This window comes from Stomoxys calcitrans, chromosome 3 (genome assembly GCF_963082655.1).
Source record: "Stomoxys calcitrans chromosome 3, idStoCalc2.1, whole genome shotgun sequence".
Lineage (NCBI taxonomy): Eukaryota > Metazoa > Arthropoda > Insecta > Diptera > Muscidae > Stomoxys > Stomoxys calcitrans.
The window spans coordinates 129,288,911-129,306,651 of record NC_081554.1 but is presented as its reverse complement, the minus strand read 5'-3'; the positions used below and the strand labels follow the sequence as shown (position 1 = coordinate 129,306,651).

Sequence of the window (17,741 nt, the reverse complement as noted above, 5' to 3'; positions counted from 1 at the left end):
CCGCTACCGTGATTTCGACAGACGGACGGACGGACATGGCTAGATCGAATCAGAATATCGAGACGATCCAGAATATATATACTTTATGGGGTCACAGATCAATATTTCGAGGTGTTACAATCGGAATGACTAGTTTAGTATACCTCCATCCTATGGTGGTGGGTATAAAAACTTCAGCACTAGCACCAATCTTCACAGCCCTTTTCAATTTTATCTTTAAATAATATTAAGATTTATTGTAGCCTTTGTAAACATGTAGTATTTATTTTTAATTTTGCTGAAAAAATTTATAATGCTTCATCTATTTTTAGTATGTTCTCTCTTTATCGGAAGCTTCACTTACAAATCAGGAATATTTTGATTTATCTTGTAAAATCGCCACACTTGAAGCATTTGCAATCGGTTGGCTCTCTTAGTCGAATATCCATTGTGGCCATTTCAGGAGAGTTTAAACGAGTGCCATCAGGATCATAGCAGTGTGAAAGAGTTATGATTTTTTCCTTGAGAAAACTTTCACGACAGCAATAGCACTCCTTAAAAAAGCAAAGAGAATAAAGTTATTTCTCAATTATTTTTCAATTTGAACCACATTTTGAAAATATTTACTTTCAGAAATCCTGTAGGTGTGATGACCGATGGCTGCACTTGACTGTTGCAAAGGCCCTCACATTTGTTGACTATAACATCAGCATTGCAGGTACGCTGCATGCGCCCCAACTCATCAAACTCTTCCTTAATAAGATGGATTTCAGATTTAATAGTTTCACAATTTTCATCGCCAGTGCCCTGGGAATAACGCAGGGCTCCAGCAAAATTCTCAAGTATAAGTATAAAATAAACAAAAGAGCATTTATTGAATGTTTTCCAAAATGTAACCATATCTCTTTTTAAAGAGATGTTTTCAATATTTAACCGAGGGTGTGATGTTCGCCTTGTAACTAACTACTGACTATTCCAATCAATGCAGCTCCATATTGCTTTTATACTTCTTTCCAAAGGATTTCTGCTAGTTAAAAGTTCTTAAAGGATACGCGCATTCTTATTACCAGGGTAAATAAAATTGTAACTACCAGGGTAAATAACAATCATTTATATTTACGATTATATTGATTGACTGATTGTGTTCTTCACAGCGGGTTTAATGATTTCTTTTCATAATTTATTTCTATTGATATGAGAACTGTGAGTGCTAGTGCGCGCATTAATTCGAAGTGGGCATTTTGTTTAATGCCATTCTTATGCTTTATGAAGCACAAATGAAAGGTCAAATGAGAGGTTACCAAAGTAGTTGAGATTTGCAGATGTCAATGATCTGGAATATGTTGGGAAGAGATCAGTTTATATGGTTATGGGCTTATTACAACAAGACTATACAAATAAGATACTTTATTAAGAATTATATAACAAGCGGAGGTCACTGAAAAGAAGAGGCTAATGTGTCTTCATATCAAGTTGACCTGGATTCGAATCCTGGTGGGAACATGGGAAATTTTTTCAATTTTATCAATGCTGGTGATATTTGCAAGGTTTTTAGCCATGTACAATTTTTCTAAAACAAGTCAAATAAATTATATTATAACAAGTGGAGGAAACTGTATCACAGAGGTTAGCATACACGCAAATGTCATTCGAGTCCTGGTGAGATCATATGAACAACTTTTTTAGTGGTGGCAATTCCTTTACTAGTGATGGTGACATTTGTTAGATTTTTAGCCATGTCTACAATAGGTAAATGGATAGTCCGAACCGATATGGCAATCCTCAACTAACTACATCAAGTCTCTGTTCAATATTTCAAATTGATATCTTTGTTGGGTCGACCACTATCATGATTTCCACCATCCTGTGGTGGTGGGTGTAAAAACATAAATAAAGAAAAATCAAATCAAAAGTCAACTTTGTTTTCAGAAAAAAAATTAAAAAAAAAAAACAAGTAAAAGCGTACTAAGTTCGGCCGGGCCGAATCTTATATACCCTCCACCATGGATCGCATTTGTCGAGTTCTTTTCCCGGCATCTCTTCTTTGGCAAAAAAGGTTATAAAAAAAGATTTGCTCGGCTATTAGAGCGATATCAAGATATGGTCCGGTTTGGACCACAATTAAATTATATGTTGGAGACCTGTGTAAAATGTCAGCCAATTCGAATAAGAATTGCGCCCTTTGGGGGCTCAAGAAGTAAAATAAAGAGACCGATTTATATGGGAGCTGTATCAGGCTATAGACCGATTCAGACCATAAAAAACACGTATGTTGATGGTCATGAGAGAATCCGTCGTACAAAATTTCAGGCAAATCGGATAATAATTGCGACTCAAGGCTCAAGAAGTCAACATCCAAGATCGGTTTATATGGCAGCTACATCAGGTAATGAACCGATTTGAAAATTATTTGACACAGTTGTTGAGAGTAAGAATAAAATACATAATCCAAAATTTCAGCCAAATCGTTAGGAATTGCGCCCTCTACAAGCTAAAGAATTCAAGTCCTCAGATCTGTTTATATGACAACTATATCAGGTAATGAACCGATTTGGACCATACTTGGCACAGTTGTTGGATATCATAACGAAACACGTCGTGTAAAAATGCATTCAAATCGGATAAGAATTGCGCACTCTAGAGGCTTAAGAAGTCAAGACCCAAGATCGGTTTATATGGCAGCTATATCAAAACATGAACCGATATGGCCCATTTACAATACCAACCGACCTACACTAATAAAAAGTATTTGTGCAAAATTTCAAGCGACTAGCTTTACTCCTTCGGAAGTTAGCGTGCTTTCGACAGACAGACGGATGGACATTGCTAGATCGACATAAAATGTCGCGACGATCAAGAATATATATACTTTATGTGGTCTCAGACGAATATTTCGAGTACTTACAAACAGAATGACGAAATTAGTATACCCCCCATCCTATGGTGGAGGGTATAAAAACATATAAAGCAGTTTTTTGTGTTTAACATCTTACCAAAACGAAATAGGAAAAATATCTTCAATGTTTGTAATGCAATTTTTTTACTCTCATTGGTTCTCGATCGATTAAATGCAAATATTCAAAAATTTATTTATAAATTTTGATTTTAGAGCAAAAATACAAAATGGGACATATATGCCCCATTCGTCCTCAATGGGTTAAATCAGGAAATTGCTTTATTCAAACTAAGTACGGATGTTCATTGAAATCACGGCAAAAATTACACTTTCACAACTCAAGATTTCCTATCGGGAGATTGGTATAAAGGGTGCTATATTAAGATATAGGGGATATTTGAACTTTTGGTTGTAGAGCGATTTAAGCAAACAGAAGGATATGTCTAGATCGTTTATGCATATAACGACGATCTAGTATGTATACTTTATAGGTTTGAAAAAGTATAATTTGATGTGTTGCCAGTGATATGATAAATGGACGTGGAAATAATTTTCTTTAGTGGCAACACAGTTCAGGACAGTAACCACTTCCTTTACCCGAGCGCTGTAGACAGTGATGGCAGACATCTATGCACCATCAGCGTTCTCCATTCGTACGTTGGCATTGGCTTCGAAATAACTGCACCTCTTGCCTTGATTGAGTTGAGCTTCGGGATATATCCAGCCTTTCTGGCTAGAACGTCACCATTTGACAAATACTTCATCGTCGCAGTCTTTTCCGCACAGTGAATTTCTTTCCCGTTTTCCTTAATTTCTATTGAATCGGCAAAGTCTGTGTCACTTGCGGCCCAGACGTCTTCACAGTAAAGGGGTCTTCAGCTACCCCGCCCAACTTATACTGTACAACTGTCATCTCCGTGACATTATTCACCACTTCCATACCAACGTCATTATTAGCGTGGACATTGCTAGAAAGCCAGGCTGCAGTCCCCTTCTGCAGTAATTCTTTAATCGTTTGGCGTAACTCGGCATTTACGCTTTGCAATTGGGATATGGTATCATTTAGCCTATCCAATGTCAGGCGAAAACTAAAGCCATCATTTGAAGTTTCTTGTTTTTCAGGACCAAGGCTTTTTTTTCTTCTCTTTTTTCGTTTTATTTTTTCTCAACTCGCAACGCATCGACTGCCTGAGCACTTGCGTCTGAGGGAACATCTTTCTAACTTTCATCCACTGGATTCAATTATTGCTCGTCCATCTATGTCACAGTTTAGGCATGGTCTGGTTTAATCATGACCGATTTGGCTAAAATTTTAATCGATAATTCTTTTTTTGACTTTCAACAGCTATGCCAGTTTTGGTTCGAATCGATCCAATTCATAACCTATTATAGCTCCAATATAAACAAGATTCTCGTTTTAAGAGAACACCTCTCTTTAGCTCCTACTGGAAGCAATCGTTGGGGAATGCTTGTTAGAACCTCCCATTGCCCTTCTTCAACCTCAACATTCCTTGTTGAGACAATATAAATACCGGCCTAGCCGAACTTTACGTACTTTTGTGGCTTATCGTTTCAGTTTTGGATATAGCCAAATATAATTCGATCTCCCGATTTGAGTTCTTGAACCCATAGAAGCCGCTGTTATTGTCCGGTTTGGATGAAATTTTGGACGAAATAACCGAGCCAAGTACTATTTAAATCAGTCAAAAACCTGATGTAGCACTCCACATAAACTGATCTCCCGATTCGGTATCTTAAGTCTTAACTTAACTTAAGCCGGTGTGTATTGTTATAACTTCTAACATCCATGATAAGTATTTTCTATATCTGCCTATAATAGCATCCATATTCTGCTGATATAGATTCCAGGTTTAATTTTTGCCCCATTTGGCAAAATTTCGTTGTTTTATTAACTATATATCCATTATTTCGTTTGCTTGTCATTCATTTTCGTTTTAAGTAATTAAAATTGAAAAGTGAGTAAATATGAACTCATTTTTGAATCAAAAATAAAATTTCGAATAATCCATTAACATCTATAACTCTTTAAAGTTGTGCTCTGACCAGACTCCATGTCCGCCCAGCATCGTAAAAAAAATGTTCATCCAACCTTGGGTTAATACCAATAAAGCCCCAATCGGTAAAAGTGTCCAGATAGGGGTATTTTGTGAGTGGCTACCCCCCTGATGCCTGGGGCCAAACTTTTGTTCCAAAATTATACTCTACTAGCAAATACGTTTCATTTGATACCCATATTTCCATAATCAGTACAAATGTCTTTTGTGGGTTTGTTTTGGAGGTGGGGCGATCGCCTGGCACTGTAATGTGGTTAGGCACTCTGCTCGTTCGAAGGGATGTCCACGTCGGTTAGTAATGGTGGCTAAGTCAGAGTGTTGAGGCTAGGGCTAACGCAGAGGCTAGATCTACTAGAATTGATGGTCTGTCATATGCGGCCTCCATGGAGTTCGTTTGCCGGGTGGTGGTCGACCCGGACTCTGTACGGGTAGCTCAAGATCGTAAGGTGTACATGTTTGATGACTGTCAAGTATTTGGTGCAAACTTTGTGGACGTCTTTGCTAGAATGAGGTACTTTGCTCCAGACTATAGCAGGATGGCTTAATGGCGTCTCTGGCTCGCAGATTGACCCCTTTTTATACCCACCGCCGAAGGATGGGGGTATATTCATTTTGTCATTCCGTTTGCAACACATCGAAATATCAATTTCCGACCCTATAAAGTATATATATACTTTTGATCAGGGTAAAAATCTAAGACGATCTAGACACGTCCGTCCGTCTGTCTGTTAAAATCATGCTACAGTCTTCAAAAATAGAGATATTGAGCTGAAACTTTGCTCAGATTCTTTTTTTGTCCATAGAGGGATGGGCTATATCGGACTATATCTTGATATAGCCCCCATATAGACCAATCCCCCGATTTAGGGTCTAAGGCCAATAAACGCCAGATTTATTGTCTGATTTTGCTGAAATTTGGGACAGTGAGTTGTGTTAGCCCCTCGACATCCTTCGTCAATTTGGCCCAGATCGCACCAGATTTGCATATATCTGCCATATAGACCGATCCTCCGATTTAGAGTCTTAGGCCCATGAAAGCCACATTTATTAACCGATTTTGCTGAAATTTGGGCCAGTGAGTTGTGTTAGCCCCTCGACATCCTTCGTCAATTTGGCCCAGATCGCACCAGATTTGCATATATCCGCCATATAGACCGATCCTCCGATTTAGAGTCTTAGGCCCATGAAAGCCACATATATTATCCGATTTTGCTGAAATTTGGGACAGTAAGTTGTGTTAGCCCCTCGACATCCTTCGTCAATTTGGCCCAGATCGCACCAGATTTGCATATAACTGCCATATAGACCGATCGTCCGATTTAGGGTCTAATGCCCACAAAAGCCACATTTTTTATCCGATTTTGCTGAAATTTGGGACAGTGAGTTGTGTTAGGCCCTTCGACATCCTTCGTCAATTTGGCCCAGATCGCACCAGATTTGCATATAACTGCCATATAGACCGATCGTCCGATTTAGGGCCTTAGGCCCATAAAAACCACATTTATTAACCGATTTTGCTGAAATTTGGGACAGTGAGTTGTGTTAGGCCCTTCGACATCCTTCGTCAATTTGGCTCAGATCGCACCAGATTTGCATATAGTTGCCATACAGACCGTGCCTCCGATTTAGAGTCTTAGGCCCATGAAAGCCACATTTATTAAACGATTTTGCTGAAATTTGGGACAGTGAGTTGTGTTAGGCCCTTCGACATCCTTCGTCAATTTGGCCCAGATCGCACCAGATTTGCATATAACTGCCATATAGACCGATCGTCCGATTTAGGGTCTAATGCCCATAAAAGCCACATTTTTTATCCGATTTTGCTGAAATTTGGGACAGTGAGTTGTGTCAGACCCTTCGAGTTCCTTCGTCAATTTGGCTCAGATCGCACCAGATTTGCATATAGTTTCCATACAGACTGTTCCTCCGATTTAGAGTCTTAGGCCCATGAAAGCCACATTTATTATCCGATTTTGCTGAAATTTGGGACAGTGAGTTGTGTTAGGCCCTTCGACTTCCTTTGTCAATTTGGCTCAAATCGGTCGAGATTTGGATATAGCTGCCATATGGACCGATCCTCCGATTTAGGGTCCTAGGCCCATAAAAGCCACATTTATTATCCGATTTTGCTGAAATTTGAGACAGTGAGTTGTGTTAGGCCCTTCGACATCCTTCGTCAATTTGGCTCAGATCGCACCAGATTTGCATATAGTTGCCATACAGACCGTGCCTCCGATTTAGAGTCTTAGGCCCATGAAAGCCACATTTATTAACCGATTTTGCTGAAATTTGGGACAGTGAGTTGTGTTAGGCCCTTCGACATCCTTCGTCAATTTGGCTCAGATCGGTCGAGATTTGGATATAGCTGCCATATAGACCGATCCTCCGATTTAGGGTCCTGGGCCCATAAAAGCCACATTTAATATCCAATTTTGCTGAAATTTGAGACAGTGAGTTGTGTTAGGCCCTTCGACATCCTTCGTCAATTTGGCCCAGATCGCACCAGATTTGCATATAACTGCCATATAGACCGATCGTCCGATTTAGGGTCTTAGGCCCATTAAAACCACATTTATTAACCGATTTTGCTGAAATTTGGGACAGTGAGTTGTGTTAGGCCCTTCGACATCCTTCGTCAATTTGGCTCAGATCGGTCGAAATTTGGATATAGCTGCCATATAGACCGATCCTCCGATTTAGGGTCCTGGGCCCATAAATGCCACATTTAATATCCAATTGTGCTGAAATTTGAGACAGTGAGTTGTGTTAGGCCCTTCGACATATTCCTTCAATTTGCACCAGATCGGTTCAGATTTTCCGATTTAAGGTTTTAGGCCCATAAAAGACGTATTTACTGTCCGATGTCGGCGAAATTTTTGGACAGTGAGTTAAGTTATTCCCCTTGACATACTTCTGCAATATGGTACAGATCGGTCCAGATAGGGATATAGCTGCCACATAGACCAATCTCTTGGTTTTAAGTTTTGGAGCCATAAAAGGCGCATTTATTGCCCGATTTCGCTGAATTTGGGACAGTACGTTGTGTTAGACTCTTCGACATTATTCTGCAACTTGGCTCAAATCGGTGCAGATTTGGATACAGCTGCCATGTAGACCGATCTCTCGATTTAAAGTCTTGGCCCCATAAAAGGCGCATTTATAATCCGATTTCACTGAAATTAGACACAGTGACTTATGTTAGGCTTTTCGACATGTGTGTCGTATATGGTTCAGATCGGTTTATTTTTAGATACAGCTACTAAAAAGACCAATATTTTGTTATACACAATTGAACAATGACTTGTACTTATAAGTATTTGGTCCAAATCGAAACATATTTAGATAAAACTGCTATGGGACATAAGGTATGCAATTTTCACCGGATTTTGACGAAAGCTGTTTTACATATATACCCGAGGTGGTGGGTATCCACAGTTCGGCCCGGCCGAATTTAACGTCTTTTTACTTGTTCAGTGTACATCTACTTGAGGTGTCCCCCTGCCGACCCATCAATGTAGATTTACAGAATCCAAACCAATTGTAATGCACCTTTTAGTAAATGCATTATTAATAATGGAGGGCACCGTAGAGCAAAATACAGAATGTCCGCATATGACGCTGAACGCCTGTGTGCGAATCCTGGAGAGAACAACAACAAAAAATTTCAACATTGATTGTCCCTTTCTAATGCTGGCGACAATTGTGAGGTACTGTCATGCAAAAACTTTTTTCCAAAGAGGTGTTGCGCTGCATTGCGACACGATGTTCGGACTCGACTACGAGGGCTGCTATATAAATTTCTAGCCTAATAATGAAAATGCAAGTTTGATCATCAAAAATGGTTTTATTGTATTTCAAAGTATGCTCCAGCGTGATTTATACACTGTCGCATGCGCTCTAACCAGATGTCGAAGCACTTTTTGCACTCCGATTGAGTCACCTACAAAACATGGTTATTGAACACTTCAACAGCATTATCTGGGGATTAAAATCAATCGGTCAAAAAGGCGATGGTTTGAGCCAATGTGTAAGAGCTCGCATTGTCATGGTGAACAAAGATTATTCTGCTCTTATTCGTTTTTCGAATTTCGCCCAACACTTCCGGCAATCAAATTGTGATGTACCACTCAGCAATGAAGTTGTTCAAGCGTAACAGTCGCCACATGACCAGTATTGAAGAAGGAACAGGCTTCGAAGTGCTTCTTCCACGAACAACTATCGTCGCATTTTGTTTGACTTCGAAGACACACTCCTCCGATTGTTCTTTTGTTTCGGACTCGTACGCATAAATCCACGATTCGCCACCTGTGGCGATCTTATAAACATAGTTTGAAACACCGCTATCGTACAACATCTCTTCGCACTAACCTACACGAGCCTCGAATGTATGCTGGTGGAAGAAATGGATAAGGATGCTTCTATTTCACGGTGTGTGACATAATGATCTTGCGTTATACGCTAGGCATCAATCAGGGCGAAAACATTACAGGTGGTCTCATTTGTATAACAACCACAAATCAAATGGTGCAATCCGGCTCTCGTCGTCAAGATGCCATTTTTTGTCAAATCAATTTTTTATGTTACTGTATACAACACAAATGTTGGTCGTACGTCAAAATGTCAAATATAGAAAATCCCAAACTTCAAATAGAAAAGTCAGAGCCCACATAGTGATGTCTAGATCATAAACTTATAAAGCAGCCCTCGTATAAATTGAAAATGGACAGAACTTATTGATGTGTGAGAAGTTCGTCCCTGTTCCTTATTAGAATGTGCACGCACACATTTGCAGTTATTAATAAACTTTCTTATGGTAGAAACTTCTGCACCCTCTTGATTGACGTAGGTTTTACATTATTGAAAGCTCCCTCAATGTCAGGAAATTCAAAAATTGTTGTCATGTCAATGAGTTCTGTCCGATACAAGTTCAAGTTCAATTATAAGGGACCTCCTCGTTATTGACGTGTACGAATTGCTTGCTGCAGAGTGCATCCACTTTGTACAGAAGTTAACACGGCTGAGCTATGGAGGCCCCTTAGACCCTCGAATACCCACACCGATTTCCGGTCAAATCTATAAATAGATAAAGCCTTTATATAAGCCGATCTCCCGAAAAAATCTTAAAATTTTGTTTGATTAAGTTGAAATTTCTTGAAGCCTCAGGAGATTCGATTTGATTTCATCACATTTATTTCTTCCAATTTGACTTTTTCGAGTTAATTCTGGTATAAACTGAGTAAATATGTGCAAATTTAAGATAGAATGGTTGTGTGTACCCAATTTTCAAAGTTGCCGAAATAAAAGAGTTTTTACTTGTTTTAAGTAAACTCTTTCTTTGGTATCATATTGATATTTTTTATGAATTATCTACAATGCGGGCACACAAAGCCCAAATGTTGCAGTAAATTTACTTTGTTTCAGATTTTTTTTTCATTTAACAACATTGCCTCCTAGATCAATAATAATTAATTGGCGTTTTATAGTCACCACTCGTATTTGATTAAAATTGACATGCACACCAAGCGTTTAAGTATTTTTGTAGCAGCGGCCAATAAAATGGGCATAAAGTGTTTGTTACACGTTTTAATAAAATTTGCTTGAAATTAAATATGTATGCATAGCATTTATGATATCCGCGCAAACAAAATTGTACGTGGGTGAATATAAAAATTCGTAGTTTTTATTTTAAACACTCAATTTACCCCAGACAAAAAATCATATGTTCAGAAACTTGTTGCTGTTTTCCATATAAATGAGACCAGTAATTGAAAAACAATTTAAGGACAAAATGTTCACTACTTTGAACACTTTGTCATTTCATAATCAATTCTTTGATTCAACTTCATCCAAAGTACCGTTATTTTTAATTTCTGAGGAAGTTTAAAATTTCCGAAATATTTATGTGTGCATTAATACAACTTTAAATTGTAGGAGCTTCAAAGCCAAAAAATTCTAATTCGGAGATTGCTGTGAAATAGAATATTGCAACGAGCTGAACCCTGCCCGCTCCGCTGCGCCTTCATTTATTTTATGGGTATATTCCTAGTTATACACACCACCGAAGGAAGGGGGTATATTCATTTTGTCATTCCGTTTGCAACACATCGAAATATCCATTTCCGACCCTATGAAGTATATATATTCTTGATCAGCGTAAAAATTAAAGATGATCTAGACATCTCCGTCCGTCTGTCTGTTGAAATCACCCTACGGTCTTTAAAAATAGAGATATTGAGCTTTTTTTGTCCATAAGCATGTTAAGTTCGATGACGGGCTATATCGGACTATATCTTGATATAGCCCCCATATAGACCGATACGCCGATTTAGGGTCTTAGGCCCATAAAAGCCACATTTATTATCCGATTTTGCTGAAATTTGAGACAGTGAGTTGTGTTAGGCCTTTCGACATCCCTCGTTAATTTGATACAGATTTGGATATAGCTGCCATATAGACCGATCCTCCGATTAAGGGTCTAAGGCCCATAAAAGCTACATTTATTATCCGATGTCGCTGAAATTTGAGACAGTGAGTTTAGTTAGGCTCTCCGACGTCTTTCTTCAATTTGGCCCAGATCGGCCCAGATTTGAATACAGCTGGGCCCATAAAAAGGGCATTTATTGTCCGCTTTCGGCGGAATTTGGGACAGTGCTTTGTATTAGGCTCTTCGACTTTTTTCTGCACCTTGGCCCAAATCGGTCCAGATTTTGATATAGCTGCCATGTAGACCGATATTTCGATTCAAAGTCTTTGCCCCATAAATGGCGTATTTATAATCCGATTTCACTAAAATTAAAACTAAAACAATGACTCATGTTAGGCTTTTCGATATCCGCGTCATATATGGTTCAGATCGTTTTATTTTTAGGTATAGCTACTATACTTATAAGTATTTGGTGCAAATCTGCTATGGGACATAAGGTATGAAATTTTCTCTGAATTTTGATGAAAAGTGGTTTACATATATACCCGAGGTGGTGGGTATCCAAAGTTCTGCCCGGCCGAACTTAACGCCTTTTTACTTGTTTTTTAGAAAATTTTGATAGCGTTTAATTCCATAGAATATTCCTCAAAAATTTTTGACTAATAAAGGCACTTAAACTATCTAAAATACCTATTGTTAAGGAATGTCTCGTGGAGGAAAGGCAAGAACATTATATTGAAAACAATCGCAATTAAATTCTTATATTTTATTTTCATTCAGAGGGATGAGGTTGAGGATAAGGTTTTTATAATAAAGATAAATACTATATGATCAACTTTGACCATTCTGATTTCAATTTTCTGGTCTAAAGAACCAATATGCCGGTCTATATATTCGGTAGCCACCTTTGCGCAGATATGTACATAACCACCTGTATCGCTGAAAGCTTGGATTCAAAATCTGGCGAAGACATTACATAATATTTTGTGATGGTTGTTTCCACACTAATGATGGCGACACTTCTTATGTTAAACTTTTAAACAAATAGTGTTGCCCAGGGGCACGTAGTATACGCTTTTCTAGGAAAGAAAGGTCCCGTATCGGTGAGCTAAAATTTAAATCGGAAAAAACTAATTGATATGTGAGATATATCCCTGCTGTTCCTGTGGTGGCCACCGTGGCTAAGGTTTGCATCTACGCCTAGAACGCTGAACGAATCGTCATAATTTTGGGGGTATCGCGGCACATTGTATTTCGTCCCTAGACTAATTAAATCACAAAGTGTCTTCATGAGTCATTATGGCTGATGAACTGTTTTGAGATGAGGTGGCCCCTTAGAAATATAATCAGAATAAGAATATAAGATTCGGAGTCACAACCTCATATAATCATTTGAACTCCATTTTGTCATTATAGGTTTACACAACCGTTTGGCGTCTATAAGATGATTGTGCACCACACCCCTTCTGTCAATTGTGCAAAATTTTGAATGTCGTATTCCACTCAAAAATATCTATCACTTGATCCCATATTGTGTTTATAGGTCAATGAACCTATTTGAAGCGTTTTTAGGAGCTAAAGCGCCAAATAGATACTTGAACACAAATTATAGTGTGACATATGTAATCGACTCCCAAGTCCTTCCATTGAAATCCCATATGCTAATATGTCTGTTGGTGGGGGCTTTTTGGAAGAGGGGCGACACCCAATCACTTGGAACTTATTTTTATGCCATTTGAGTCCCAAATTTTCATGACCGCCGTATATGCCTATTTAAAGGGGTTATGGGGTTGGGTTGCCACCTGGGTACTAGGACCGAATATTTAATACCCAATTAAAATTCTACACTGCAATACCTTTCATTTGATACCCATATTGTCCCGATCAGTCCACTTTTGATTTTGGATGGTATATTGGAGTAAGGGTCCGCCTCCTTCCGATAGCAAAAAATTATATAGCTTATTGCTCCTTCCAGACCATATTCGTAATCTACTCCCGAATAGCTTTAATTTATGTGGTACATTGCCATGATCGTCCAATATGCCTATTTGAAGGAGTTTTGTGGTTGGGGCGGCCCTCTGGTTACTTTCACTCAAATTTGAATGGCATATGTGCCACGCTGAATGTCTGCGTTCGAAATATCCATTTAAGGCCCTATAAAGTATATATATTCTTGATCGTCTTAAAAATCTAAGACAATCTAGCTATGTCCGTCCGTCTGTCTGTTGAAATCACGCGACAGTCTTTAAAAATCGAGATATTGAGCTGAAACTTTGCACAGATTCTTTTATTGTCCCCATATAAAACGATCTGCCGATTTAAGGCCTTAGGCCCAAAAAAACAAATTTATTATCCGATTCCGCTGAAATTTGGGACCGTCAGTTGTGTTAGGCCCCTCAACATCTTTCTGCAATTTGGCCTAGATTGGTCAAGATATGAATTTAGATGCCATATAGAGGCATCTCTCGATTTAAGGTCTTGGGGTCATAAAAGACGCATTTATTATCCGATGCCGCCGAAATTTGGGACAGTGTGTTGTGTTATTCTCTTAGATATCCCTCTTCAATTTGGCCAATATTGGTTCAGATTTGGATATAGCTGCCATATAGACCGATCTCTCGATTTAAATTCTTGGCCCCATAAAAGGCGCATTTATAATCCGATTTCGCTGATATATTACTTGTTTTTTTTTTTTAATTGGGGTAATGAGGATTGTTTTTTAGGGGAGGGATGACACCTTAGACATTCATTTCGACTCAAATATCGATTAAATATTAATTTTCAGATATTAATTTTGTGCTTCACTCCAAATCCCTTTAATTTGCCATGGTCAGTAAATGTGAGCCGTTTGGATAATGTTTTGGGGATGGGCGGGCGCCCACCGGCACTTTGCCTGAAAAAAGATATCTAATTCGTTCTTTACTGCTAAATACCTTTGATTTGAGCTTCATATTGCTAAAGTCGGATATGTAGTTAAGTTAAGGAGGTGCTTTAGGGCATACCCCTAAACCCTTGGCTCCCAAAACTGGATATCAGATTCGTTTTCTACTCTCAAATATCTTTCATTTGAGTCCATTTTATTCATAATAGGCCAATGAACCTATTATATTTAGGATTTTTAGGTATTTTTAGGCGAAAAAGCGCCACCTATACCTGAACGCAAATTTTGATGCTATATTCGTAATCTACTCCCAAACAACTTTAATTTGAGTCCCATATAGCCATGGTCGGCTAATGTGCCCATTTTGGGGTATTTGGGGTTGGGGCGGCCTCACCATACTTGGGCCTAATTTCATATATGCCATATTTGTAATCTACAGCCAAATACTTTTTATTTGAGTCCCATATTGACATGGACGTCGAATATATCTGCTTAGATGAGTTTTGGAATCGGGGTGGCCCGCTGGGTACTAGAACCCAAAAATTTAATACAATATTCGTTTTCTAGTTTCTAATACCTGTCATTTGATATCCATATTGTGCCGATCAGTACACTTTTTTTTAGGTAGTACTTTTGGTCTAAGGGGGAGGGTCCACCCCCCTACCGATACCAAAAAATTATATAGCCTATGTTTCTTTCCAGACCAATATACACAATCTGTGAAAATTTCAAGGAAGTCGGTTCAGACGTTTTTGAGTCTATACGGAGCAAACAAACAAACACAAATTAATTTTTATACCCACCACCGAAGGATGGGGGTATATTCATTTTGTCATTCCGTTTGCAACACATCGAAATATCCATTTCCGACCCTATAAAGTATATATATTCTTGATCAGCGTAAAAATCTAAGACGATCTAGACATGTCCGTCCGTCTGTCCGTCTGTCTGTTGAAATCAGACAGACGGACAGATAGATATATTGAGCTGAAATTTTGCACAGATTATTTTTTTGTCCATAAGCAGGTTAAGTTCGAAAATGGGTAATATCGGACTATATCTTGATATAGCCCCCATATAGACCGATCGGCCGATTTAGGGTCCAAGGACCATAAAAGCCACATTTATTATCCGATTTTGCTGAAATTTGGAACAGTGAGTTGTGTTGGACCTCTCGACATCCCTCTTCAATTTGGCCCAGATCGGTCCAGATTTGGATATAGCTGCCATATAGACCGATCCTCCGATTTAGGGTCATAGGGCCATAAAAGCCACCTTTATTACCCGATTTTGCTGGTATTTGGGACAGTGAGTTGTGTTGGACCCCTCGACATCCCTCTTCAATTTGGCCCAGATCGGTCCAGATTTGGATATAGCTGCCATATAGACCGATCCTCCGATTTAGGGTCATAGGGTCATAAAAGCCACCTTTATTATCCGATTTTGCTGAAATTTGGGACAGTGAGTTGTGTTGGACCCCTCGACATCCCTCTTCAATTTGGTTCAGATCGGTCCAGATTTGGATATAGCTGCCATATAGACCGATCGGCCGATTTAGGGTCTTAGGGCCATAAAAGCCACATTTATTATGCGATTTTGCTGAAATTTGGGACAGTGAGTTGTGTTTGGCCCTTCGACATCCTTCGTCAATTTGGCGCAGATCGGTCCAGATTTGGATATAGCTTCCATATAGACCGATCCTCCGATTTAGGGTCTTATGGCCATAAAAGCCACATTTATTATCCGATTTTGCTGAAATTTGGAACAGTGAATTGTGTTAGATATAGCTGCAATGAAGACCGATATCTCGATTTAAATTCTTGGCCCCATAAAAGGCGCATTTATAATCCCATGTCACTGAAATTTGACACAGTGACTTATGACTTACGATTTGAACCGTATCGTATATGGTTCAAATCGGTTTATTTTTAGATATAGCTACTAAAAAGACCAATATTTTGTTATACACAATTGAACAATGACTCGTACCTATTAGAATTTGTTCCAAATCGGAACATATTTCGATATAACTGCTATGGGACATAAGGTATGCTATTTTCACAGGATTTTAATGAAATGTGGTTTAGATATATACCCGAGGTGGTGGGTATCCAAAGTTCGGCCCGGCCGAACTTAACGCCTTTTCACTTGTTATATATAAGATAGCTGAGACCGGCCCGCTGTGCAGCGCTCGATAATGCTATGTTGGAGAAAAGCACTCTTAATTTGGAAATTCTTAATTCCTAATTTTATTTGAAAATATATTCCAATTATCCTGTGGATTTTTATACCCTCCACCATAGGATGGGGGGTATACTAATTTCGGCATTCTGTTTGTAACTACTCGAAATATTCGTCTGAGACCCCATAAAGTATATATAGTCTTGATCGTCGCGAAATTTTATGTCGATCGAAAGCACGCTAACTTCCGAAGGAGTAAAGCAAACCGCTTGAAATTCTTCTTATTAGTGTAGGTCGGTTGGTATTGTAAATGGGCCATATCGGTCCATGTTTTGATATAGAAGTAAGATACCGATCTGGGATCTTGACTTCTTTCTTGAAATGTGGTTTAGATATATACCCGAGGTGGGGGGTATCCAAAGTTCGGCCCGGCCGAACTTAACGCCTTTTCACTTGTTATATATAAGATAGCTGAGACCGGCCCGCTGTGCAGCGCTCGATAATGCTATGTTGGAGAAAAGCACTCTTAATTTGGAAATTCTTAATTCCTAATTTCATTTGAAAATATATTCCAATTATCCTGTGGATTTTTATACCCTCCATCATAGGATGGGGGGTATACTAATTTCGGCATTCTATTTGTAACTACTCGAAATATTCGTCTGAGACCTCATAAAGTATATATAGTCTTGATCGTCGCGAAATTTTATGTCGATCGAAAGCACGCTAACTTCCGAAGGAGTAAAGCAAACCGCTTGAAATTCTTCTTATTAGTGTAGGTCGGTTGGTATTGTAAATGGGCCATATCGGTCCATGTTTTGATATAGAAGTCAAGTTACCGATCTGGGATCTTGACTTCTTGAGCCTCTAGAGGTCGCAATTATTATTCGATTTGCCTGAAATTTATTATGGTCTGAATCGGTCTATAGCCCGATATAGTTCCCATATAAATCGATATCTCTATTTTACGTTCTTATTCCAATTGGCTGACACTTTTACACAGGTCTCCAACATATAATTTAATTGTGGTCGAAACCGGACCATATCTTGATATCGCTCTTATAGCAGAGCAAATCTTTTCTTATATCCTTTTTTGCCTAAGAAGAGATGCCGGGAAAAGAACTCGACAAATGCGATCCATGGTGAAGGGTATCGGCCCGGCCAAACTTAGCACGCTTTTACTTGTTCCACTCTCAAATAAATCTTATTTAAACCCCAATAAGTAAAAGTCCTTTTCAAGGGTATAGTGGATCCCCAGAGACTTGTTCTCAAAAGAGGGAGTCAATTTCATGCTCTACTCCCAAA

The 17,741-nt window shown here is 38.8% G+C and overlaps 1 protein-coding gene across 1 annotated transcript; it reads right to left on the bottom strand.

Moving 5' to 3' along the window:
* Window positions 1-362: 362 nt before the first annotated feature.
* LOC106093357 (partner of bursicon) lies at window positions 363-879 on the bottom strand. Its single transcript, XM_013260406.1, has 2 exons — window positions 607-879; window positions 363-533 (listed from the first exon to the last, which is right to left on the bottom strand). The coding sequence occupies exons 1-2, from the start codon at window positions 877-879 to the stop codon at window positions 363-365; spliced, it is 444 nt and encodes a 147-aa protein (XP_013115860.1).
* Between the last annotated feature and the right edge of the window lie 16,862 nt (window positions 880-17,741).

Bases quoted from the DNA above. Each gene is read 5' to 3' on its own strand.
- LOC106093357 (XM_013260406.1), bottom strand. From the start codon at position 879: ATGGTTACATTTTGGAAAACATTCAATAAATGCTCTTTTGTTTATTTT. The intron at 534-606 runs GTAAATATTTTC...TGCTTTTTTAAG, and splicing joins CACCTACAGGATTTCTGAAA to GAGTGCTATTGCTGTCGTGA.